Below are 26,328 nucleotides of genomic sequence, written 5' to 3'. Positions count from 1 at the left end.
GAGGTTATCAAAACATGGACTCAAGAGTCATTGAGAATACGCTTTTGTTTTAGAATTCTAAGTAATTTAATCCACCTGGTTTTACTAAAGTAATTTAGTCCTGAACCATCTGGTTCTTCTCCTGCAACATGGTATGAGGAGTTTTAATAGCTATCCAGGATTTTTTCTCCCAAATAAGAACATGAGTCAACACTATAAAATCTGAAGGTGATTTTATAACTCTCTGTAAGTCCACACACTATGCTCTTTTACAAACAAACAAAACGTTATAGTTGTTTCAAATGAAAAAGTCCTAAAACATTACATATGTTATTAAACTAATCAAGCAATTTTATATTTTAAGATGACTGCATTACTTAACTATATTATTTAGACTTTCCAAATTCATCAACATAAGGCTTTTCTCTGTACTGTTTGCCAAATTACACACATACAAAAAAAAATCTTGCATTTTCCAAGAAAATGATCTTTGCCAACCCTCCCACTTGCTCTAAGTTTGAGACTGATAGTGTATGAGCTCTACCATCTGCTAACTAGGCAGCTTTTCTTGATGGGTAAATGATACTAAGGAAAATGGTTATAAAACAGAACCTGACTTGTTTTTCATGAGTTGATGTAACTGAACCTAAAAAGCAAGACTACAGTTTAAATGTGTTTTCCAAATAAGTTCAAATTGTGTTCCATTCCAGGTTGTTATTTTCAGTTATTCCTTCAAACCATTAGGCAACCTAAATGTACAAACCTCCATTTATTTTAAAAACTTATGCTTCCAGAAATTTTAAACAAACTTAAATCCAACTCACATTACATTTTTATGTTTTTACAATTTATTTTCTCAAGTCCCTTAGAATTAGTTGGTCAGAGAAGTCACCAAACTAAATTCCATTTTAAAACTATGATTTAAAAAGATTAACTTTGCAAATTTATTGCATTAATAAGCTTAGCAAACCCAATTGTTCAAGAATGAATGTTAGAATCATTAACTTGTAGTTTTACACTATTACATAAATTATTTCCTCACCTGTGCATTTTTAATGGACATTCTTGACAATTTATCCAATTAGGAAAAAAAATTGAGAATATCTCCAAAAATGCTGTGCTTTAATATCATATCAAGATTCAGTCATTTTAAAAAGAAAAAAGTTACACAGTATTTTTAAGAGTAATACAATTAAACAGATGTATAATGGTTCTTAACTGTTTCTTGTCTCATGAATAACATATTCATATATATATTCCATTTCTTTAGAATTTTCCAAGAAGAATAAACAGAATGATATAGAGGCTATAATTTTAGTCAAGGATTCAGGAAAACCAGGTTCTGGCCTCAGTTTTGTAGTTGTCTGACTTTGGGGTGTGATTTAATTTCTCAGATTCTCAGCTGTCCCTTTCCAAAAAAAGTAAAAGCTTAGCACAAAAATCTGTGTTCTTCTCTAGATCATGCTATGGTTTCAGCACTCTGGCAGACTATAAATATCCCCACAAAAAGGCTCTATTTCACTCCACATGGAGCAGGGAGTGGGAATTGAGGTGGAAGAGAGGACAGGCAGCCTGATCATAACCCATAACCAAAGTAATATTTAAAATGCAAAAACTAGCAATGATTTTCATTGTCCAGAGCAATATCCCCAGTAATTCTACATGTTTCTCATATTCTGAAATGGGATTTTCCAAAGGCAATCTAAAGCTTCAATCAATCTAACAGAAAGTCTCCTCTGTGAGTTTAGAGTTTGGCTAGGGAGATGAGGGTGGGAAAGTTTTAAAGATCAAGGGTCAAGAAGACTGAAATTGCCCAAGGTATATTGCTAGCAAATAGCTGAGGCAGGATATAAACCTAGTTCTCCCAACCCCTGAGCCTGGACTTATAATCACTATATTACCAAGCCAAAGACTTCTTAAAAATAAAGCATACAGGTTTGCAGTTTGTCGTGACTGTTGAAGTTTCCATGTAAAAGTCTCTGGATCACATTATGAAATGTATTGCAAATTATGGGTGTTGTGTTCTTTACTAGTTGTAACTCTTAGTCTCTGAATTGAGAGAGGGAAGAGCATTAAGCCAGAGTTCCTTTGCAGCAATTATGTACAGACTTCTTAAATGCTTGCTTCTTTTCTGCTGTAATTGTTCTGGCTTTTTTTACTACAACCAACACATCTTTTCTGACAAGGAGAAATGTCCTTTCAAATATTATTGATGACTGGCAATTCAAATCCATATTCAGTGAGACTGCCTGGCTGATTAGTCCCTTCCTGCATAGCAATCTTGCAATTAGATATAGCCTGGTGACAAAGTTCTAGGCTAAAACACATCAGTGAAAGTCCTGAGTGTGGAGTCTTGGGGAAACTTGGGCTTTCCTAAGACACAAGGATAAACAACATTTTTGCCTTCTGCCACTGTGATTTTTTTCCCCGTTCTTCTAGCCTGGTAAGTGAACATGAGGCTGAAGGTAGAGTAGCCATATTGCAACCATGAGACAATGAGCAAGATGATGCTAAAAACTGTGGAGTAAAAAGATAGAAAGATTCTGTTTTTACTGGCATTGTGGAGGACCAGACCTGGATTGCCTTCCTCTGGGCTTGTGTTACAGGAAACAATTAAGACCTTAATTCTTTGAGTCCCACCATCAGTCATGTTCTCTTATATTGGTAGGTGAAGGCAATATTAGTTGATACCTCAGAGAATTACTAGACCCAAATGTTGTCCTTAAAATAGTTACTTTAGAGCACACTGAAAAGTCTAAAGTCAGTCAGTTACTGAAACTATGGACTTAAAAGTTTTTTGTTTTTTGCTTTTTTGTTTTATTAAAGTATGATTGATTACACTCTTATAAAGGTTTCACATGAAAAAACAATGTGGTTACTACATTTACCCATATTATCAAGTCCCTACCCATATCCCAATGCAGTCACTTTCCATCAGTGCAGCAAGATGCCACAGATCTTTGCTACATACACTCTTATCCCCGTGATCCCCCACACCATCTGTACTAAACTTAATACCCCTCAATCCCCTATAAATGCCTACAATGCCTGGAACCACTCTGTGTCAGTGAACCACTCCCCACCTGCCCTCCCACACTCCTCCCCTTTGGTAACCACTAGTTCCTTCTAGTCTCTAAGTCTGCTGCTATTTTATTCCTTCAGTTTTGCTTCATTGTTATACTCCACAAATGAGGGAAATCATTTGGCATTTGTCTTTCTCTTCCTGGCTTATTTCACTGAGCATAATATCCTCCAGCTCCATCCATGTTGTCGCAAATGGTAGGATTTGTTTCTTATGGCCAAATAGTATTCCATTGTGTATATGTACCACTTCTTCTTTATCCATTCATCTAATGATGGACACATAGGTTGCTTCCATATCTTGGCTATTAAAAAATATGTGCAATAAACATAGGGGTGCATATGTCTTTTTGAATCTGAAAAGTTGTATTCTTTGGGTAAATTCCAACGAGTGGGATTTCCGGGTCAAATGGTATTTATGTTTTTAGTTTTTTGAGGAACCTCCATATCGCTTTCCACAATGGTTGAACTAGCTTACTTTCCCACCAGCAGCGTAGGAGGGTTCCCCTTTTTTTGCATCCATGCCAGCATTTGTTGTTCTTAGACATTTCGATGCTGGCCATCCTTACTGGTGTGAGGTGATATCTCATTGTGGTTTTAATTTGCATTTCCCTGATGATTAGTGATGTGGAGCATCTTTTCATGTGCCTGTTGGCCATCTGAATTTCTTCTTTGGAGAAGTGTCTCTTCATATCCTCTGCCCATTTGTTAATCAAGTTATTTGCATTTTGGGTGTTGAGGTGTGTGAGTTCTTTATATATTTTGGATGTTAACCCCTTGTCTGATATGTCATTTACAAATATATTCTCCCATATTGTAAGACGCCTTTTTGTTCTGTTCATGGTGTCCTTTGCTGTACAGAAACTTTTTAGTTTGATGTAGTCCCATGAGTTCATTTTTGCTTTTGTTTTCCCTTGCTTGAGGAAATGCGTTCAGGGAGAAGTTGCTCATGTTTATATTCAGGAGATGTTTGCCTATGTTGTTTCTAAGAGTTTTATGGCTTCATGACTTACATTCAAGTCTTTAATCCATTTCAAGTTTACTTTTGTGTATGGGGTTAAACAATAATCCAGTTTCATTCTCTTGCATGTACCTGTCCAGTTTTGCCAACACCAGCTGTTGAAGAGGCTGTCTTTTCCCCATTGTATGTCATGGCTCCTTTATTGTATATTAATTGACCATACATTGTTGGGTTTATATCAGGCCTCTCTAGTCTGTTCCATTGGTATATGGGTCTGTGATCATGCCAATATCAAATTGTCTTGATTACTGTGACTTTGCAGTAGAGCTTGAAGTTGGGGAGCATAATGCCCCCAGCTTTATTCTTCCTTCTCAGAATTGCTTTGGCTATTGGAGGTCTTTGTGGTTCCATATGAATTTTAGAATGATTTTCTGTAGTTCATTGAAGAATGCTGTTCATATTTTGATAGGGATTGCATTGAATTTATAGATTGCTTTAGGCAGGATGGCCATTTTGACAATATTAATTCTTCTTATTCATAAGCATGGGATGAGTTTCCATTTATTGGTATCTTCTGTAATTTCTCTTAAGAGTATCTTGTAGTTTTCAGGGTATAGGTCTTTCACTTCCTTGGTTAGGTTTATTCCTAGGTATTTTATTCTTTCTGATGCAACTGTGAATGGAAATATTTTCCTGATTTCTCTCTCTGCTAGTTCATTGTTATTGTACAGGAATGCCACAGATTTCTGTGTATTAATTTTGTATCTGCAAACAAATTTGCTGAATTCAGGTATTAGATCTAGTAGTTTTGGAGTTGATTCTTTAGGGTTTTTTATGTACAATATCATGTCATCTGTAAATAGTGACAGTTTAACTTCTTCTTTGCCAATCTGGATGCCTTTTATTTCTTTGTGTTGTCTGATTGCTGTGGCTAGGACCTCCAGTACTATGTTGGATAGAAATGGGAAAAGTGGGCATCCCTGTCTTGTTCCCGAACTTAGAAGAAAAGCTTTCAGCTTCTCGCTGTTAAGTATGATGTTCACTGTGGGTTTGTCATATATGGCCTTTATTATGTTGAGGTACTTGCCCTCTATACCCATTTTGTTGAGAGTTTTTATAATGAACAGATGTTGAATTTTGTCAAATGCTTTTTCAGCATCTATAGAGATGATCATGTGATTTTTGTCCTTCTTTTTGTTGATGTGGTGGATGATGTTGAAGGATTTTCGAATATTGTACCATCCTTTCATCCCTAGAATAAATCCTACTTCATCATGATGGATGATCTTTTTGATGTACTTTTCAATTTGGTTTGCTAATATTTTGTTGAGTATTTTTGCATCTATGTTCAGGGATATTGGTCTGTAATTTTCTTTTTTTGTGGTGTCTTTGCCTGGTTTTGGTATTAGAGTGATGCTGGTCTCATAGAACGAGTTTGGAAGTATTCCCTCTTCTTCTACTCTTTGGGAAACTTTAAGGAGGATGGGTATTAGGTCTTCACTAAATGTTTGATAAAATTCAGTAGTGAAGCCATCTGGTTCAGGTGTTTTGTTCTTAGGTAGGTTTTTGATTACCGTTCAATTTCGTTGCTGGTAATTGGTCTGTTCAGATTTTCTGTTTCTTCCTTCATCAGCCTTGGAAGGTTGTATTTTTCTAGAAAGTTGTCCATTTCTTCTAGGTTATCCAGTTTGTTAGCATATAATTTTTCATAATATTCTCTAATAATTCTTTGTATTTCTGTGGTGTCCGTAGTGAGTTTTCCTTTCTCATTTCGGTTTCTGTTTATGTGTGTAAACTCTCTTTTTTTCTTGATAAGTCTCACTAGGGGTTTATCTATTTTGTTTATTTTCTTAAAGAACCAGCTCTTGCTTTCATTGATTCTTTCAATTGTTTTATTCTTCTCAATTTTATTTATTTATGCTGTAATTTTTATTATGTCCCTCCTTCTACTGACTTTGGGCCTCATTTATTATTCTTTTTCTAGTTTCATTAATTGTGAGTTTAGACTGCTTATATGGGATTGTTCTTCTTTCCTGAGATAGGCCTGTATTGCAATATACTTTCCTTTTAGCACAGCCTTCATTGCATCCCACATCTTTTGCAGTGTTGAATTATTGTTGTCATTTGTCTCCATGTATTGCTTGATCTCTGTTTTTATTTGGTCATTGATCCATTGGTTATTTATGAACATGTTGTGAAGCCTCCATGTGTTTGTGGGATTTTTCATTTTCTTTGCATAATTTATTTCTAGTTTCATACCTTGGTGGTCTGAGAAACTGGTTGGTACAATTTCAATCTTTTTCAATTTACTGAGGCTCTTTTTGTAGCCTTGTATATGATCTATTCTTCAAAATGTTCCATGTGCACTTGAGAAGAATGTGTATTCTGCTGCTTTTGGGTGTACAGTTATGGAGATGTCTGTTAGGTCCATCTGTTCTAATGTGTTGTTCAATGCCTCTGTGTTCTTACTTATTTTCGTCTGGTTTATCTGTCCTTCAGAGTGAGTGGAGTGTTGAAGTCTCCTAGAATGAATGCATTGCATTCTATTTCCCCTTTTAATTCAGTTAGTATTTCTTTCACATATGTAGGTGCTCCTGTATTGGGAGCATAGATATTTATAATGGCTATATCTTCTTGTTGGATTGACCCCTTTATCATTATGTAATGTCCTTCTTTGTCTCTTGTGACTTTCTTTGTTTTAAAGTCTATTTTGTCTGATACAAGTACTGCAACTCCTGCTTTTTTCTCTCTATTAGTTGCATGAAATATCTTTTTCCATCCCTTCACTTTTATTTGGTCTATGTATGTCTTTGGGTTTAAAGTGAGTATCTTGTAGGCACCATATAGATGGGTCTTGTTTTTTATCCATTTAGTGACTCTATGTCTTTTGACTGGTGCATTCAGTCCATTTACATTTAGAGTGATTATCGATAGGTATGTACTTACTGCCATTGCAGGCTTTAGATTTGTGGTTACCAAAGGTTAAGGTTAACTTCCTTACTATCTAAGAGTCTAACTTAACTCACTTAGTATGTTATTACAAACACAATCTAAGGGTTCTTTTATTTTTCTCCTCCTTTTTCTTCCTCCTCCATTCTTTTTATATTAGGTATCATATTCTGTACTCTTTGTCTATTCCTTGATTCACTTTGAGGATAGTTAATTTAATTTTGCATTTGCTTAGTAATTAGCTGTTCTACTTTCTTTACTGTGGTTTTATTACCTCTGGTGACATCTATTAAACCTTAGGAACACTTCCATCTATAGCAGTTCCTCCAAAATAGACTGTAGAGATGGTTTGTGGGAGGTAAATTCTCTCAGCTTTTGCTTATCTGGAAATTGTTTAATCCCTCCTTCAAATTTAAATGATAATCTTGCCAGATAAAGTAATCTTGGTTCCAGGCCCTTCTGCCTCATTACATTAAATACATCATGCCACTCCCTTCTGGCCTGTAAGGTTTCTGCTGAAAAGTCTGATGATAGCTTGATGGGCTTTCCTTTGTATGTGATCTTATTTCTGCCTCTGGCTGCTTTTAATAGTCTGTCCTTATCCGTGATCTTTGCCATTTTAATTACTATGTGTCTTGGTGTTGTCTTCCTTGGGTCCTTTGTGTTGGAAGATCTGTTCACCTCCATGGCCTGAGAGACTATCTCCTTCCCCAGATTGGGAAAGTTTTCAGCAATTACCTCCTCAGTGACACTTTCTATCCCTTTCTCTTTCTTCTTCTTCTTCTGGTATCCCTATAATGCATATATTGTTCCATTTGGATTCGTCACACATTTCTCTCAATATTCTGTCATTCTTAGAGATCCTATTTTCTCTCTGTGCCTCGGCTTCTTTGTATTCCTCTTCTCTAGTTTCTATTTCATTTATCGTCTCCTCCACCATATCCAATCTGCTTTTAATACCCTCCATTGTGCTCTTCAATGACTGGATCTCTGACCGGAATTCATTCCTGAGTTCTTGAATATCCTTCTGTACCTCCATGAGCATGTTAATAATTTTTATTTTGCACTCTCTTTCAGGAAGAGTCATGAGGTCCAGACAGAACATATTTTTTAAACTTCTTTCAGATTTAGGACAATAGGCATCACAATATTGTTATCTCTGATAGAAGGGAAATAAATGAGATGAGACTTAATGATGGCCCTGGCTTTCTGTGTGGAAGCATTTATTGTCTGCTTGCAAGAGAAAGTTCCAGACTGTCTCACTAAGCCAAGGAGATAGGTAATGGGGTTGAAGGAAAATGAGGCTGCTGGAATTTATGGGCAGAGTACTAGAAATGTGGGAGTTACACAGAAGAAGAGCTTGAGAAATCTACAAAGAGTTCCTTTCATCTTAGCATTCTAAGCTTTTTGTGTACAGAGTGAGACAGTCCATGAGTCTGGACAAAAAATGATCACCAGGAACAAAACATCTATCAGGCATCAGTAGGCAGAGCAATTACTAGAGTTCATAAGGAATTGGGAGCTGTACAAGTTGAGACAAATTGAGATGTAGACATGTCACTGAACACTTGGGTCATTCAGTAAAGTTCCAGAAAGATCATATCATAGGAGTAAGGATAAATTATCTTTAGAATAAAAGTAACTCTAGACTTTCCTTAGCAAACCTTAAACATATAAACTGAGAAAAGATTAACCTATCTTCAGATAAATTAACTGACAGAATAAAATTTAACACTAGTTAAACAAAGAGAACAATATCCAAGCACTTAACAATGTAACTTACAAAATATCCACGTTTGAATTAAAAAATTACTATATCTATAAAAAGCAAAAAAATCTGACACATTGCCAAAAGAAAAATAAAAAATAGAAACACAGAAAAATTATAGGGATAACAGAACTAGTAGATAAGTTCTTTAACAAAACAGCTATTCTAAAAATGTTCAAGGATTTCACAGAAAAATGGAGAGAAGTAGAAATTTTTAAAATGAATTAATTAAACTTCTAGAGATAAATCAATATCTGTAATGAAAAACTTCACTGGAAGGGCTTATAACAGATTAGACGGTGCCCTTTTTTTTTACTAAGAAAACTTTTAAATTCTTTTGGGGGCAGGCAATCAACAATAGCAACAAAAATCTCTGCTACAAAACTAGCCAAATGCCACTAATGACCAATGATTTTCTTGTTATATACTATAATCAAATTATAATTTCTTGTGCCTTCCTCTCTCTCTGTCTCTTCTGAGATATTTCTAAAATCAAGATTGTCTGCATGCATCTTTTTTTTTCCTATAAGATAGTTGAAGGCAAAAGAAGTTACCAAAAGCCAGGAAGAATTAGGAAGCGTGCTACGTTCATCTTATCTTCAGACGTCAGTAGCATGGTGCTATTACATGAATTGTGGGTGCCCTTTTTTCCAGTTTTAGTGAGTAATGCTTCCTTTACTGGTATTTTAGACAGAAGTTAATGATTTTTTTAAGACAGTTACACACATATAGTGCCGAACTTGAAGACATAGCAGTAAACACTTCAAAATGAAGCACAGAAAGAATAAAAGAAGGTTAACAAAAAGTGAACAATAATTCAATGATTTGTGGGACAATATTAAGTTGTCTAATATAGGTGTAATTGTAGTCTCAGAAGAAGGAAGGAAACAGAAAAATATTTGAAAAAAATAGAAACCTGCATATCCATAGCTCAGTGAATTCCAAAGAGGATAAGCACAAAACTACAACAAGGCACATTATAATCAAATTGCTGAAAATTCAATGATAAAAAGAAAAGTCTTAAAAGAACAAGAAGGACAGATGTCCAAGGTAGCCAAATAGAAAAAGCCTGGACTCACCCCTTCCCATGCACACCTAATCTACCCCTAATATGCAGGGGCAGTGTAAATAATGATGCTCGGCAGCACCTCTGATCCCAGAGAGTATCTACATCCACATAAAGAGCAACTCCTCCTGAGGAAGAACTGAGGGCTGAATGAACATCTTCTGCACACAAAGGGATAGAGAGACCACATTCTTTGAAAATGGCAAGAAAGATGCAGACATGGTTATGTTAGAACCCATCCCCAATTCCAGGACCTGCAGCAGGGCAAGAGACCACTGAGGGACCATGCACAGACACACCTGCCCCTGGGACACACACACAAAAATGCCCTTGAAAGGCAACTAGACTATAAGTAGTGAAAGAAGCCAATTTTCAAAATGAGAGGATCAGCCAAACTACAGGGAAACTGCTAGAACTCTCTCCAGGATCACATTCTTTTCATGTGTATGTGGAACACTTTTCCAGGGTGGACCACAGGCTAGGTCACAAAACTAGGCTCAATAAACTTAAGAAGATTGAAATCATACCAAGCACCTTTTCTGAACAGAATGATATGAAATTGGAAATCAATCACCAGAAAAAACCTGGAAGAAACACAAACACATCAGACTAAACAACACATTACTGAACAACCATTGGGTCAATGAAGAAAACTAGCAGGAAATTAAAAAAAAAAAAGTTGGAGACTAATGGAAATAGAAACACAATGGTTCAAAATCTTTGGGATGCAGTAAAAGGAGTCCTAAGAAGAAAGCTTATGGTGAAACAGGCCTACCTCAAGAAATAGGAAAAATCTCAAGCAATCTAACCTTACACCTAAAGGCCTAAAAAAGAACAGACAAAATCCAAAATTAGTAGGAGGATGGAAACAGTAAATAAATGAAGATAAATGGCAGAAATAAATGAAATGAAGGCTTAAAAGATCAATGAAACCAAGAGCTGGTTCTTAGAAAAGATAGAACTGGTAAACCTTTAGCTAGATCCATCAAGAAAAAAAGGTAGAGGACTCAAATAAATAAAATCATAAATGAAAGAGGAGAAGTTAAAACACTTTACAAATGTTTCACCATTTACCAAGCAATCCCAAAAAGTAGAAATTACTTATCTATCAAAATAGGACAGAATATAACCAGTAGTTGGAATTACGGTTTATATTCCAGAGATCAATTTAATGAGTTGTAAAATATAGATACATGATTCTTATTTTTATGAATTCACCATCTAAGGAATAAAGATAATATGCATAAATATTTTAACTAACTAAAATTTGCAATAAGACAAGCCCCATTTAAAGTCCACAATAGAGGCATAATGTAAAATTAAAGGATTAGAGATTAAAGGGTAAGCGTTACGGTATCTAAAATCTGTTGCACCTTAAAAGATAACATATGCTTGAAAAGGAAGAGAGTAAAAACATTCCTTTCATTCTTATTTCCTACAGCTTTAATTTCTCCATTTTTGGTTGTTATAGTTATAGTCATGCAAAAGGATGACCTCTAAAAAATGAAATAGCCCAAAACTAGTTGTAAAACAAACATTTCTTTAAGATATGACTTTCACCATTCATGTAAGGTTCATAAAACCACCCTTTGCACAAACATGGTGACAATAGCTAGTTGAGACATAATTAGTCATACAAACCTGTAACACTGCTCTTTCTGGTAGCAGTGAAATGTCACATTCAGGAATATCACCTACAAGACAGACTTCAGATAGATCAGGGGAAATGAATTCTTCTTTAGCAACAAATCTGAATTTTAAGTTGTTTTTCCATTCTTTCAATTGAAGTTCATGTTTTAACAGTTGCCACGAAAATAATTCACAGATTCCATGGAATTATTACAAGAGTTAGATGAGATGATAAATACAAACCAGGGCTTTGCACCATAATGGCACTAATTGAACATTATTTATTATTATCATCATCATTACATTAGTTATCTTTGTCCACAGCATACTTAATATACTCTGAGCCACCACAGCTTTATATATCATTTCCGTTAGTTGTCATACAACATTGGCACAGGCAGCCTTAAAGATGTGGTCCAGCCTCCTCTTTCATAGATGAGGAAGCCGAAATCCTCAAAATGGAGGTTCTGTTAAGGATAGCACTGGTATTTGGGGCATGGAAAAGAGATGGTTAGCATGGAGATAAAAAAGGAAAGTTAAAAGGAAAGAATTTGGGACTTGCCTGCTTTATGGTTATAGGAAGTCACTATTTTAACTTTTGATACATTCCTGAAAACTGCATAATCAAGAAAAAGCCCTAAGGTAGACACATGTTTCACACACACACAATTTGGGTGTAGTTTATGTAAGTGTTAGAGCCTGAAGAAGGGCACACACAGACTGGAGAACCAGCAGCTGCGAGTTCCCTGCTTCCCCTCCCAGCCCACCCCTGCCCTCCTCACTCCATCTTTCTAAAGGAAGGCAGAATGATCGTTAGGCCCAGAAATCACGGAGCAAGAGGAAACATTTTCTCTAAACACCCAATTAACTATATAATATGCATCTATATTAAGGATAATATTATCATATTATATATAAATACATTATTATGTATATATGAATGTATATCAACTACTGTGCACACAAAAAAAACAAAAAACAAAAAACATTATGCTTGGTGCATGGGAATGGTTAAGAACAATGCTGCCCCCTCTCAGCAGCAGGCTAACAATTATCCTGTTAGGGTGTAAATTTAAGAGGGGAGAAAAGAGGAAGACTGGTCACGTATGATCCCCTATTTCACCATTAGACAATCAGTGATCAGGCATGGTGGGGCCAGGGTCAAAACACTAGCACACAGAGTGGTGGAAAACACTCAATGCACAGACTAAAACGGTGATACCCAAAGTGTAACTGCTTAACTGGCAACACTGAAAATGCAGTCCAGCCTATAAGAACTGCAGCTCAAAACCAGTGGGTGATAAACTTCTGAGAGCGAGAATGCCTCTCAGAATCCTCCAGACTCTAGAATCATTTCAAGGGTTATGTGAGTAATAAATCTTTTCATACTCTCTTGGTGTATGTGTGGCATCGTCAGTCTCAACATCTGAACCAGTTTGGGGTGGGAGGCATTGATCCTGCCTTCCTTGGGGCAACCGCAGAACAGGGGATTTAATTTCTTCCAATTTTTCTTTTTCCTATTTATCCCAACTTTGTTTTTCAAAAAATATTAATGAAACAATACCTACTAAATAATGTAACTACAAAAAAGTCCAGCATTTTTCTACATCTGATCCTAGTACTTACTGTGAACATTCTAAAACCACCTTAAATAATAACATATTAATAGCTTAAGCAAACTAGAGATATTTGTAAGTTTACAGGAGTTTTGCTTGGGTCCTCTGTTTTGCTTTAACTCCTAGGGAGTGTCCCAGTTAAGAATGATCCTTTAAGGTTAGCAATTTAGTACTTTTAAAAATAATTTGATATGAAGATTGTAATTTATTAAACTGAATGTTGAAAAATAATAAATAATTTAATCTTATCTAGAAAAGAATAAATTTATTCAGCCTTTATCAGTTATTTCTCTATTATAATATCAAATAGTTTATCTTCCATTTTAGACATCTATATCCATCTAAAAATGTGCTTTAAAAAAATCATAGTGTCTTTATCAATAAATTTAAACAAAATGTTAGAAGATTTTTCCTTGATGTTCATAGTTCAAATGAAACAATGCAATTTATTAGGAAACATTTTGGATTGCTGAAGTGAAATTTAAATTACTAAGCTAAGAGAAAAAGGACCCCATTAAAAGTATATGATATTCAGGATTTTAGTGTTTTCCACAGATAGCATTATTATATGAGGCAATATCAATATAACAGAAAAATTCAGTTTTTAAAAAAATTAGATTTCCAATATACCATACCAACTCATCTTCTCTCTTTTTATACTTATGTCTCACTTTATCCTTCCATTTGATTAGGATATTCATTAGTTTGTGACAGTGGATTATCTTTTCTATTCGCAATAGTGTATCTGAAGAAAATGTATTAGATTATCATATGTGGTTAAAGCTGTTTCCAAAAAAACAAAATGCTTAATACTCTATCATGTTTATAATATGAACCAATGTTGCATTTGATCATTTTTTAGTTTAACTGCACCAGAAATTAATTACTTTTGACAGTAGTATACAGTATGCTCCTGAGACTTTGTTAACCTTTAAACTTTGCCCTCAGACATTAAGATGCAATAGATGTAATAAAATGTCAAGATATATATCATTTCTTTTTTAAATAAATCTGTTCTTTATAAAACCAGAACTTCCAAACTTGTTCATAGAAATATAATCATAGGTAGTATTCTGATTCAGTTAAATACCTTATGATTAAGTAGATTGCCCCATATCTGTATTTTTTAACCAGGGATCCAGAGCTCACAGATGGGACCGGAGCAGGAAGGAGGATGATGGCGGCAGGCCGGGGAGCACTGTTCACAGAGGGCAAGGGCTTTTTAGCTGCAGCCAATTCTTTCCTCTCAGAAATACAGGCATGTTATCTTTATATTAAAACCATCAGAAGTTCACTCTGACTAATGTACCCACAGTTGGAGACAAGAGGAACTGATTCTGTGATTAGCAACACACATAAGTCAGTATCTAGTGAAGTGGATAAAATCTGAGCAAAAGGCTGTAGTTCCCTACCCTGCTCATAACATCACATACATGCACCATCCACTCATTATACCTACCACAGGTTTAAGTAAAAGAAAACTATTTTTCTTTGTTTCCTCATCATAAAATGAAATATCTATAAAGAATGGAGAGCTTTCTACAGTCTTGTTACCAGTCGGTAATATACCAACTCTGTTATGTAAAGAAGCTGATAGTAGACCCTGGTTTATATTTATATTTTTACATACATCATACAAATACATAGAGGATTTTATTTTAAATACGCCTGCTTTCTATTACAATAACAAAACCTTTTGAGACAACCTCATTAAAAGTTTTACATTAGTGGCTTTATATTTCATAACAATTCTCTAGACAGAAAAATAACAAGTTCCCTAGTACAAACTATGCTTAACTGCTAAGTTTGTTGACTCTTGGAAAACACAAATAAAACTAATTGCTACCGTGTAAAGATTTACCTTGAAGTTGCTCTCTTCAAGCTTTCATGTAAGAGTGCCAGTGATAAAATACCTGATTTTTAAGTCTGAAATTGTCATATTCCACTGCTTTTTCCATTTTTCCACCCACAGTGTCCTCTTCATCTGCATGAGGTATTGCTATGTCTCTCCAAGAGCTAAGGCAGAAAGCACCAAAAGATAATACTTGGATGTTATGACGATACATTAGTAAGCAAACTGAGAGGGGGAAGTAGTACCTCCTTCATCTCCTCAAAAACCACAGCATGTAAAGAAATTGTTAAATTGTTTTTATTGTTTTATTTCCAATCAGACTTTGCATTTCTTTTGAGTTTATACGTCCCTTTCCTACATTTCTAAAACCCAGAAAGCTCTGAAATCCAAGGTTTTTTTTCATAACCTATTTAGAGGCAAAACTATACCTGACCTCAATTAACTTTGCATTGTAACCTCTCTGCATCTCACACATGGCTGTTCATAATCTTTCTTCATTTCATGTAATAAGAATGTATATAAATTTTACTGTTGAAATACTAATAGGTTCAAATATGTTTGGTTCCAGTGTGCCTCCACAAACACCACAGGAGATATTATATAATACACAGTGTGTGCAGAGATTACTTTTCTAAAATTTTTTAAAAAGGAATCCAGAAAAAGGGGAGCCAAGATGGTGGCATGAGTAGGACAGTGGGAATCTCCTCCCAAAAACATATATATTTTCGAAAATACAACAAATACAACGAATCCTAAAAGAGAGACCAGAAGACACAGGACAACAGCCAGGCTACATCCGCACGTGCAAGAGCCCAGCGCCTGGTGAAAGGGGTAAGATACAAGCCCCGGCCCGGCAGGACCCGAGCGCCCCTCACCCCAGCTCCCAGCGGGAGTAGAGGAGTCAGAGCAGGGAGGGAGAGGGAGCCCAGGACTGCTAAACACCCAGCCCTGGCCATCCACACCAGAGCGCAGACACAGTGCATGCATGGAGGGCTGGAAACTAGGGAAACAGGGCAGCAAGACCTCTGAGCGGGTCCCAAAGCTGATGCCCCTGTGACAAAGAAAAGCGAGTGCTTTTTGAAAGTCTTAAAGGGACAGGGATGCCACAGCTGTACAGAAACAACCCAGGTCACAGTCCAGAAGCTGGAAATTCCAGGGAAAACCGGGTGCACTAACCCCCTGGGCAACAGCTCTGAGACCCCTCATGGAGGTAAACAACCAAACAGCCCCCGGTCCACTACCCCTCCGGGACGCGGCCATAGCAGAGAAACAGCCTAAGGCTGGCCACGCCCTCAGCAAGGGAGCTTCCTCCATACCACTGGGCAAGACACAAAGACCCAGTCTACACGCAATTGCCCAACACAAGCCACTAGGGGTCGCAGTTGTAACAGTAAAGAAAGGCCAGTGGCAAGTGGAAAGTTTGGCTCTCCCAGCTGACAGTCAATAGCACCTATCAACATGAAAAGGCAAAAAAATTTGATCCAGACAAGACTAACCCAGACAGCTTCAGCATCTGCTACATCTTCCCCTGAGAAGGAACCTGGGGAGATAGATTTAACCAGTCTTCCTGAAAAAGAATTCAAAACAAAAGTCATAACCATGCTGATGGACTTGCAGAGAAATATGCAAGAACTAAGGAGGGAGAATACAGAAATAAAACAAGTTCTGGAAGGACTTCAAAACAGAATGGACGAGATGCAAGAGACCATTAATTGACTAGAAAACAGAGAACAGGAATGCAGAGAAGCTGATGCAGAGAGAGATTAAAGGATCTCCAGGAATGAAAGAATTCTAAGAGAGCTGAGTGACCAATCTAAATGGAACAATATCCGCGTTATAGGGGTACCAGAAGAAGAAAAGAGAGAAAAAGGGATAGAAAGTGTCTTTGAAGAAATAATTGCTGAAAACTTCCCCAAACTAGGGGAGGAAATGGCCTCTCAGACCACAGAGGTACACAGAACTCCCATGACAAGGGATCCAAGGAGTGCAAAACCAAGACAGATAATAATTAAAATGGCAAAGATCAAAGACAAGGACAAAGTATTAAAGGCAGCCAGAGAGAAAAAAAGGTCACCTACAAAGGAAAACCCATCAGGTTATCATCAGACTTCTCAACAGAAACACTACAGGCCAGAAGAGAATGGCATGATATACTTAATCAATGAAACAGAAGGGCCTCAAACCAAGACTACTGTATCCAGCACGATTATCATTTAAATATGAAGGAGGGATTAAACAATTCCCAGACAAGCAAAAGTTGAGGGAATTTGCCTCCCACAAACCACCTCTACAGGGCATCTTACAGGGACTGCTCTAGATGGGAGCACTCCTAAAGAGAGCACAGAATAAAACACCCAACATATGAAGAAGTGAGGAGGAGGAATAAGAAGGGGGAGAAATAAAGAATCATCAGACCGTGTTTATAATAGCTTAACAAGCAAGTTAAGTTACACAGTAAGATAGTAAAGAAGCTAACCCTGAACCTTTGGTAACCACAAACTTAAAGCCTGCAATGGCAATAAGTACATACCTTTCAATAATCACCCTAAATGTAAATGGACTGAATGCACCAATCAAAAGACATAGAGTAATAGAATGGATAAAAAAGCAAGATCCATCCATATGCTGCTTACAAGAGACTCACCTCAAACCCAAAGACATGCACAGACTTAAAGTCAAGGGATGGAAAAAGATATTTCATGCAAACAGCAGAGAGAAAAAAGCAGGTGTTGCAATACAAGTATCAGACAAAACAGACTTCAAAATAAAGAAAGTAACAAAAGATAAAGAAGGACATTACATAATGATAAAGGGCTCAGTCCAACAAGAAGATATAGCCATTATAAATACATATGCACCCAATACAGGAGCACCAACATATCTGAAACAAATACTAACAGAACTAAAGGAGAAAATAGAATGCAATGCATTCATTCTGGGAGACTTCAACACACCACTCACTCCAACGGACAGATCCACCAGACAGAAAATAAGTAAGGACACTGAGGCACTGAACAACAAACTAGAACAGAGGGACCTAATAGACATCTACAGAACTCTACATCCAAAAGCAACAGAATACACATTCTTCTCAAGTGCACATGGAACATTCTCCAGAATAGACCACATACTAGGCCACAAAAAGAGCCTCAGTAAATTCAAAAAGATTGAAATCCTACCAACCAACTTTTCAGACCAAAAAGGCATAAAACTAGAAATAAACTGTACAAAGAAAGCAAAAAGGCTCACAAACACATGGAGGCTTAACAACACACTCCTAAATAATCAATGGATCAATGACCAAATCAAAATGGATATCCAGCAATATATGGAAACAAACGACAACAACAACAAAAAGCCCCAACTTCTGTGGGACACAGCAAAAGCAGTCTTAAGAGGAAAGTATATAGCAATCTAGGCATATTTACAGAAGGAAGAACAATCCCAAATGAATGGTCTAATGTTACAATGATCAAAATTGGAAAAAGAAGAACAAATGAGGCCTAAGGTCAGCAGAAGGGGGGACATAATAAAGATCAGAGAAGAAATAAATAAAATTGAGAAGAATAAAACAATAGCAAAAATCAATGAAACTATGAGCTGGTTCTTTGAGAAAATAAACAAAATAGATAAGCCTCTAGCCAGACTTACTAAGAGGAAAAGAGAGTCAACACAAATCAACATAATCAGAAATGAGAAAGGAAAAATCAAGATGTACCCCACAGAAATACAAAGAATCATTAGAGAGTACTATGAAAAACTATATGCTAACAAGCTGGGAAACCCAGGAGAAATGGAAAACTTCCTAGAAAAATACAACCTTCCAAGACTGACCCAGAAAGAAACAGAAAATCTAAACAGACCAATTACCAGCAACGAAATTGAAGTGGTAATCAAAAAACTACCAAAGAACAAAACCCCCGGGCCAGATGGATTTACCTCAGAATTTTATCAGACATACAGGGAAAACATAAAACCCATTCTCCTTAAAGTTTTCCAAAAAATCGAAGAGGAGGGAATACTCCCAAACTCATTCTATGAAGCCAACATCACCCTAATACCAAAACCAGGCAAAGACCCCACCAAAAAAGAAAACTACAGACCAATATCCCTGATGAACATAGATGCAAAAATACTCAACAAAATATTAGCAAACCGAATTCAAAAATACATCAAAAGGATCATACACCATGACCAAGCAGGATTTATCCCAGGGATGCAAGGATGGTACAACATTCAAAAATCCATCAACATCATCCACCACATCAACAAAAAGAAAGACAAAAACCACATGATCATCTCCATAGATGCTGAAAAAGCATTTGTCAAAGTTCAACATCCATTCATGATAAAAACTCTCAGCAAAATGGGAATAGAGGGCAAGTACCTCAACATAATAAAGGCCATCTATGAAAAACCCACAGCCAACATTATATTGAACAGCGAGAAGCTGAAAGCATTTCCTCTGAGATCGGGAACTAGACAGGGATACCCACTCTCCCCACTGTTATTTAACATAGTACTGGAGGTCCTAGCCACGGCAATCAGACAAAACAAAGAAATACAGGGAATCCAGATTGGTAAAGAAGAAGTTAAACTGTCACTATTTGCAGATGACATGATATCGTACATAAAAAACCCTAAAGACTCCACCCCAGAACTACTAGAACTGATATCGGAATACAGCAAAGTTGCAGGATACAAAATTAACACACAGAAATCGGTAGCTTTCCTATACACTAACAATGAACCAATAGAAAGAGAAGTCAGGAAAACAATTCCATTCACAATTCCATCAAAAAGAATAAAATACCTAGGAATAAACCTAACCAAAGAAGTGAAAGACCTATACTCTGAAAACTACAAGTCACTCTTAAGAGAAATTAAAGGGGACACTAACAAATGGAAACTCATCCCATGCTCGTGGCTAGGAAGAATTAATATCGTCAAAATGGCCATCCTGCCCAAAGCAATATACAGATTTGATGCAATCCCTATCAAATTACCAGCAACATTCTTCAATGAACCAGAACAAATAATTCAAAAATTCATATGGAAACACCAAAGAACCCGAATAGCCAAAGCAATTCTGAGAATTCTGAGAAAGAAGAATAAAGTAGGGAGGATCTCACTCCCCAACTTCAAGCTCTACTATAAAGCCATAGTAATCAAGACAATTTGGTACTGGCACAAGAACAGAGCCACAGATCAGTGGAACAGACTAGAGACTCCAGACATTAACCCAAACATATATGGTCAATTAATATTTGATAAGGGAGCCATGGACATACAATGGCAAAATGACAGTCTCTTCAACAGATTGTGCTGGCAAAACTGAACAGCTACACGTAGGAGAATGAAACTGGACCATTGTCTAACCCCATATACAAAAGTAAACTCAAAATGGATCAAAGACCTGAATGTAAGTCATGAAACCATTAAACTCTTGGAAAATACATAGGCAAAAACCTCTTAGACATAAACATGAGTGACCTCTTCTTGAACATATCTCCCCGGGCAAGGAAAACAGGAGCAAAAACTGAACAAGTGGGACTATATTAAGCTGAAAAGCTTCTGTACAGCAAAAGACACCATCAATAGAACAAAAAGGAACCCTACAGTATGGGAGAATATATTTGAAAATGACAGATCCGATAAAGGCTTGATGTCCAAAATATATGAAGAGCTCACACGCCTCAACAAACAAAAAACAAATAACCCAATTAAAAAATGGGCAAAGGAACTGAACAGACAGTTCTCCAAAAAAGAAATACAGATGGCCAACAGACACATGAAAAGATACTCCACATCGCTAATTATCAGAGAAATGCAAATTAAAACTACAATGAGGTATCACCTCACACCAGTAAGGATGGCTACCATCCAAAAGACAAACAACAACAAATGTTGGCGAGGCTGTGGAGAAAGGGGAACCTTCCTACACTGCTGGTGGGAATGTAAATTAGTTCAACCATTGTGGAAAACAGTTTGGAGGTTCCTCAAAATGCTCAAAACAGACTTACCATTTGACCCAGGAATTCCACTTCTAGGAATTTACCCTAAGAACGCAGCAATCAAGTTTGAAAAAGACAGATGCACCCCTATGTTTATTGCAGCACTATTTGCAATAGTCAAGCATTGGAAGCAACCTAAATGTCCATCGGTAGGTGAATGGATAAAGAAGATGTGGTACATATACACAATGGAATATTACCCAGCCATAAGAAGAGGGCCAATCCTACCATTTGCAGGAACATGGATGGAGCTGGAGGGTATTATGCTCAGTGAAATAAGCCAAGCGGAGAAAGAGAAATACCAAATGATCTCACTCATCTGTGGAGTATAAGAACAAAGGAAAAACTGAAGGAACAAAACAGCAGCGGAATCACAGAAGCCAAGAATGGACTAACAGGTACCAAAGTGAAAGGGACTGGGGAGGATGGGTGGGTAGGGAGGGATAAGGGGGGGGAAGAATAAGGGGGTTATTAAGATTAGCATGCATAATGGGGGGGAGAAAGGGGAGGGCTGTACAGTGCAGAGAAGACAAGTGGTGATTCTACAGCATTTTGCTGTGCTGATGGACAGTGACTGTAAAGGGGTTTATAGGGGTGACCTGGTATAGGGGAGAGCCTAGTAAACATAATATTCTTCATGTAAGTGTAGATTAATGATAACAAAAAAAAAAGAAAGAAAGAAAAGGGAGATTACTCCCTGATAGGATAAAACTAACTGTAAATCAATGATTAATGCATGCTTTAAATATCCTTAATTTTGATCACTTAAAGGGTGTCAGATGATCAGCTATGGAGGTACAGTTTTCTGATAATATTCCTTTCTCTTAAAATAAAAAAAAAAGCAGTTCCTGTGCAGTGACCTCCAATGAGTTCTACACAATGGTATAAAGCGCATATCAAAGTGTGGGCAAAGGGTCTGTTTGTGTTTATACAGAGGATCAAAGCCTAATTGGGCTACCCAGAAAATGAACTAAGATACGATATGAAGAAGAACTTCCAACATCACACTCTCTGGAAGAGTCATACCAGAAGATGATCATCAAAAAATCTCAACAAAGATCCAGGCGCTGCTACAGTTGCAGCGCATTCATCCCACCAGTTCCTGGACTTGCCATGGGAATGAAGAAGGAGATATCTAATCTGGCCTGTGCATACATTAAAACAACAAATTTGACTGGATTTATACTGTTGGAACTCAACCAAGAATTAGGAGAAGTGCAAGTTGCAGTGCTCCAAAATCTTGTGACTATAGACTATCTACTGTTAAAAGAACACATGGGATGTTATCAGTTCCCAGGAATTGGATGTTTTAACTTCTCTGATTTCTCTCAGACTGTTCAAGTTCAGTTGGACAATATCCATCATATCATAGATAAATTTTCACAAATGCCTAGGAAGCCTAACTGGTTTTCTTGGTTTTACTGGAGATGGCTGGTAATTATAGGTCTGCTTTGGTTATGTAACTGTATTCCTATTATGTTAATGTGTGTGTGCAATTTAATTAGTAGTTTAAAACCTATACATGCTTAAGTTACTCTACAAGAAGATATGTCAAAGAAATAATCAATCTTCCCATATTTTCTTCCGTCTGCTACTTCTATAGCTTTTCTTCTTCCTTCCTAATTACAACCCTTAAATAGAATTCGTGCCTCATATCGAATTTACCGAGTATCATGATTCTTCCAAGTGGTAAAGATACCTCAAGACAAATGCTGGGCATAGAAGCCACAGGGCATAAATCTGCAAAGAAGTAAAGAGCTAACCTTTTCAAACAATATTGCTTCTCTCTCACTTACCAACTTTACATTTCCCTGTCTGGCCCCGGAAGATGACTGGTTAGCCAGAGACGGGTAAGATTCCTCAAGGGAGGAACAACCTAAGACAGGCACAGTCACAGGGGGGCCATCAGGTGAGAAATTGGGGATCAACAGAGGAGAGGCTTAGAAACTCACCCCCCCTGTTTTGAGAGAAATCTTCTGCATCCGTGGATGTTTTGTTGCCCTTGTCTAGCTTGGATTAACACTTAGTCTACAGGCACACACCTGATCATCTACATTTGCTCTCCTACAACACTAAACTATGTTTTCTACCTTTATCTTGCATCTATCTACCACTTCAGCATTTTAATTAAAATAATAATAATAATAATAATAATAATAATAATAATGGAGAAATATGGGATTCACATATAAATCAAGTATAACAATCAAACAAATATTCATGTTTGACCTGATGGTTTATAGTTCATAATGCGTGATCAAAACCAAAAGCTTCTGTGATGACTGCCCTTGTACTGTTCACCATGTAAGAACTTATTCACTATGTAAGAATTTGTTCACCATGTAAGAACTTGTTCGTTATGCTTCAGAAGATTGGAGACTGATGAGAATTAGGCTTGGGCTGGATTAATGATTGTGCATTGAGCATTGAGTCCCCAATACAGAATTTTTTTGTTGTTAACAACCATTTGATCAATAAATATGAGAGAAACCCTCTCAAAAAAAAAAGGAATCTAAATTCCAAATCATAAGTGGCTCCAAGGATTTCAGGTAAGGGACTGTGGACCTCTACATTAAATATTGAAGTTTTACTAAAAAAAGAAAAACAAAACAAAAAAGTAATACCTTAAAGAGGTAAAGAACATATTTTAGCTACCTAAAAGCTGATTAAATATAAAAGAAATATGTAATACAAAATGGTGGAAACACGAATAAATAGAATCAGCACAACTGGGAAAAAGTGGGTGAGTTGTTCTTCATATGGAGAATATTAAGAACACAAAGAAGAAGAAACAGTATATAAAAATTGCATTCTTACCAAAAGTGGGTCTTCACTAAATGTCCAGTATAAAAAGTATATGCTTTTATCATAAATTCTAGAGTCATCTAAAATAAATAAATAAATGAAACATGATTAAAAAATGGAACACACAGGCTACCTCTGGAAGATACACAGGAAAATAAGAACAATGTTTTCATCAGGGAAGCAGAATTGGGCAGCAGGGAGACAGGAAGAAAATGAACTATATACCATTTATATATTTTGGAATTTATTGTGTATACCTATTACCTATTTTTTCTAATTTTTAGTTTGTTATAATGAGGTACATACAATAAAGTACACATATCTTAGTATACAGTTTGTTGAATTTTGACACGTTTACACTCATGTAATCACTGCCCAGTCAATATACCAAACATTCTCACTATTCTTTTTTCCCTTCACCTATTTCACTCACCCCCCACCCCACCCCTCCTGTGGCAATCACCAGTCTGTTCTTTGTGTTTATGAGTCTATTTAGTTTTGTTTTTTTGTTCATTCATTTTGTTTTTCAGGTTCCACATATAAATGAAATCGTAAAGTATTTGTCTTTCTTATTTAATTTAGCATAAGACATTTTAGGTCCATCCAGGTTGTTGCAAATGGCAAGATGTCTTTTTTCTGAACTGAATAGTATTCCACTGTGTTTATCTTCTTTATCCATTCATCTAACAATGGACATTTAGGTTTATTTCTAGGCTCTCTATCCTATTTCACTGACCTATGTATTTATTCTTGTGTCAGCACCATACTGTTTTAATCACTGTAGCTTTGTAGTATAGTTTGAAATCAAGGAGTGTGACAACCTCAGCTTTGTTCTTTCTCAAGATTTTTGGGCTACTTGGGTTTTTTTGTTTTGTTTTGTTGTGTTGTGTTGTGGTTCCACACAATTTTTAGGATGATTTGCTCTAGTTCAGTGAAAAATGACGTTAGTATTTTGATGTAGATTGCATTGAATCTATAGATTGCTTTGCACAGTGTGGCCATTTTAACAATATATTACTTTTTCCTATCTATTAGCATGGAATAGTTTTCCATTTATTTGTGTCTTCTTCAATTTCTTAAATCAATGTCTTATAGTTTTCAGAATATAGGTCTTTTGTCTCTTTGGTTACATTTATTCATAGGTACTGCCTATTACCTGTTTTTTAGAAGTTAAAAATCCAAGCTTAAAATTTTTCCATTATTTGCACTTACTTTAAAGCATTTTAAGGCCAGTACTTTGACATTATATATTCAGCTATATTGATAGAAGCATAGAATTGCAGGTCTGCTGATCACTATTAAACTAAATAATTTTGCTTTTCAAGAATGTAAACGTAGATTTTTTTTTCTAAAAAGAAATGCAGGCAGGAATGCCTCACATACTAAGCAGGAATAGGAGAATTACATAAATTAAAAGTCTAAACTGTGAAATATATTGAAAGAGATGAAAATATACCACTTGCAACTATCCACAATAGCTCACATTAATTCGTGAGCTAACAGAAGTGATGAAATCCTCTATACCTCTGTACTTTCTTTAATGAGTAAAGATCATATTCACACATTTATTATACATGCATGGCTACTATTACATGCCAATGATGTATGTTTTTCTCTTATGTTATTGCCACCCTGTTTACTATATAAATTTACAAACGTGGTTACATCTATCTGGTGTGGAAATAAGTTTGCTTAAAATCTATAACAAACTTTCAGAATTCTGAATTCTACCTTTCTGAGGCAAATGTTTTTCTCTTTTCTCTTTTGCACCTTGCTGTAAATGCTTTGTTAACAGGTACAGCCTACAAATGTTAATCATGAATTTATTTTTGGCATATAGCAAATATCTATAGGCCCCCCTGATATTCTGCCCCATATTCAGTGACATTTGGAAATCCTCAATTTGGTGGGGATTATATGCAAATTATGCTTGTGGTGAGGGAGAATGTAAATCACTGAAGTCATTCTTCACTAAATTCTGATTTTTATGGGGGAAAGGAATCCTCACGAGTGAAGTAAGGGTATTGGGGATATAATAGCAGGGAGGACAAAGCCAGGAAAGGAATAGTGTGGCAGAGGTAAAGACAAACTTTATCTCCTTAACAATTTTTCAGCTCTCCTGTTGGCCCCTAAATTTCCTAAACCTAAACCTGTCTTTGGAGATATAACCTGGAAAATGCTATATAAAGATCTACAATAAATGGCATAGTTCACAAAAATGAGTACCCACACATTACATAATGAAATGAATGTAGTTCAAAACATTATGGTAATAATGACTTTGAAAAGAAATATTATACTACAGCCAGTAACACGTGAACTTGAGTTTTCTTCCAATGATCAACTCTAAATCAGCATAAAAGTATTCTTTTTATTCTATTGTTAACTGAAGTTAAGTCCTCATTAATTCATGGTGTGCTGGAGGAGTTTGTCATGCTACTTTTTCAGGAGTTTCTTCCCCTAAATTCTTATTGTAATTTCACATATATTTTTCTCAAAGTTAAAAAGAAAAAAAACCACAATAGAATTAAAATAGCCACAATTTTTCCTCATTGTTGCCATCCTCTTATTTTCTCCACAGGGAAAAACAGCTTAAAGAGAGCATCTC

The 26,328-nt window shown here is 36.2% G+C and overlaps 1 protein-coding gene across 1 annotated transcript in view; it reads right to left on the bottom strand.

Annotated features, from left to right (window-relative positions):
• FBXL13 (F-box and leucine rich repeat protein 13) overlaps positions 1-24,083 on the bottom strand; it is a 234,634-nt gene extending 210,551 nt beyond the window's left edge. The window contains 4 exon segments of the mRNA XM_057504965.1: positions 11,446-11,606; positions 13,684-13,794; positions 14,911-15,065; positions 23,733-24,083. Coding sequence (XP_057360948.1) covers positions 11,446-11,606; positions 13,684-13,794; positions 14,911-15,065; positions 23,733-23,800 — 495 coding nt within the window. The 5' untranslated portion in view covers positions 23,801-24,083.
• Positions 24,084-26,328: the final 2,245 nt, after the last annotated feature.

The sequence above is a fragment of the Manis pentadactyla genome, chromosome 7 (assembly GCF_030020395.1).
Source record: "Manis pentadactyla isolate mManPen7 chromosome 7, mManPen7.hap1, whole genome shotgun sequence".
In the NCBI taxonomy this organism is placed as follows: Eukaryota; Metazoa; Chordata; class Mammalia; order Pholidota; family Manidae; genus Manis; species Manis pentadactyla.
The sequence above is the reverse complement of the archived record's forward strand: the minus strand, read 5'-3'. Positions and strand labels throughout refer to the sequence as shown.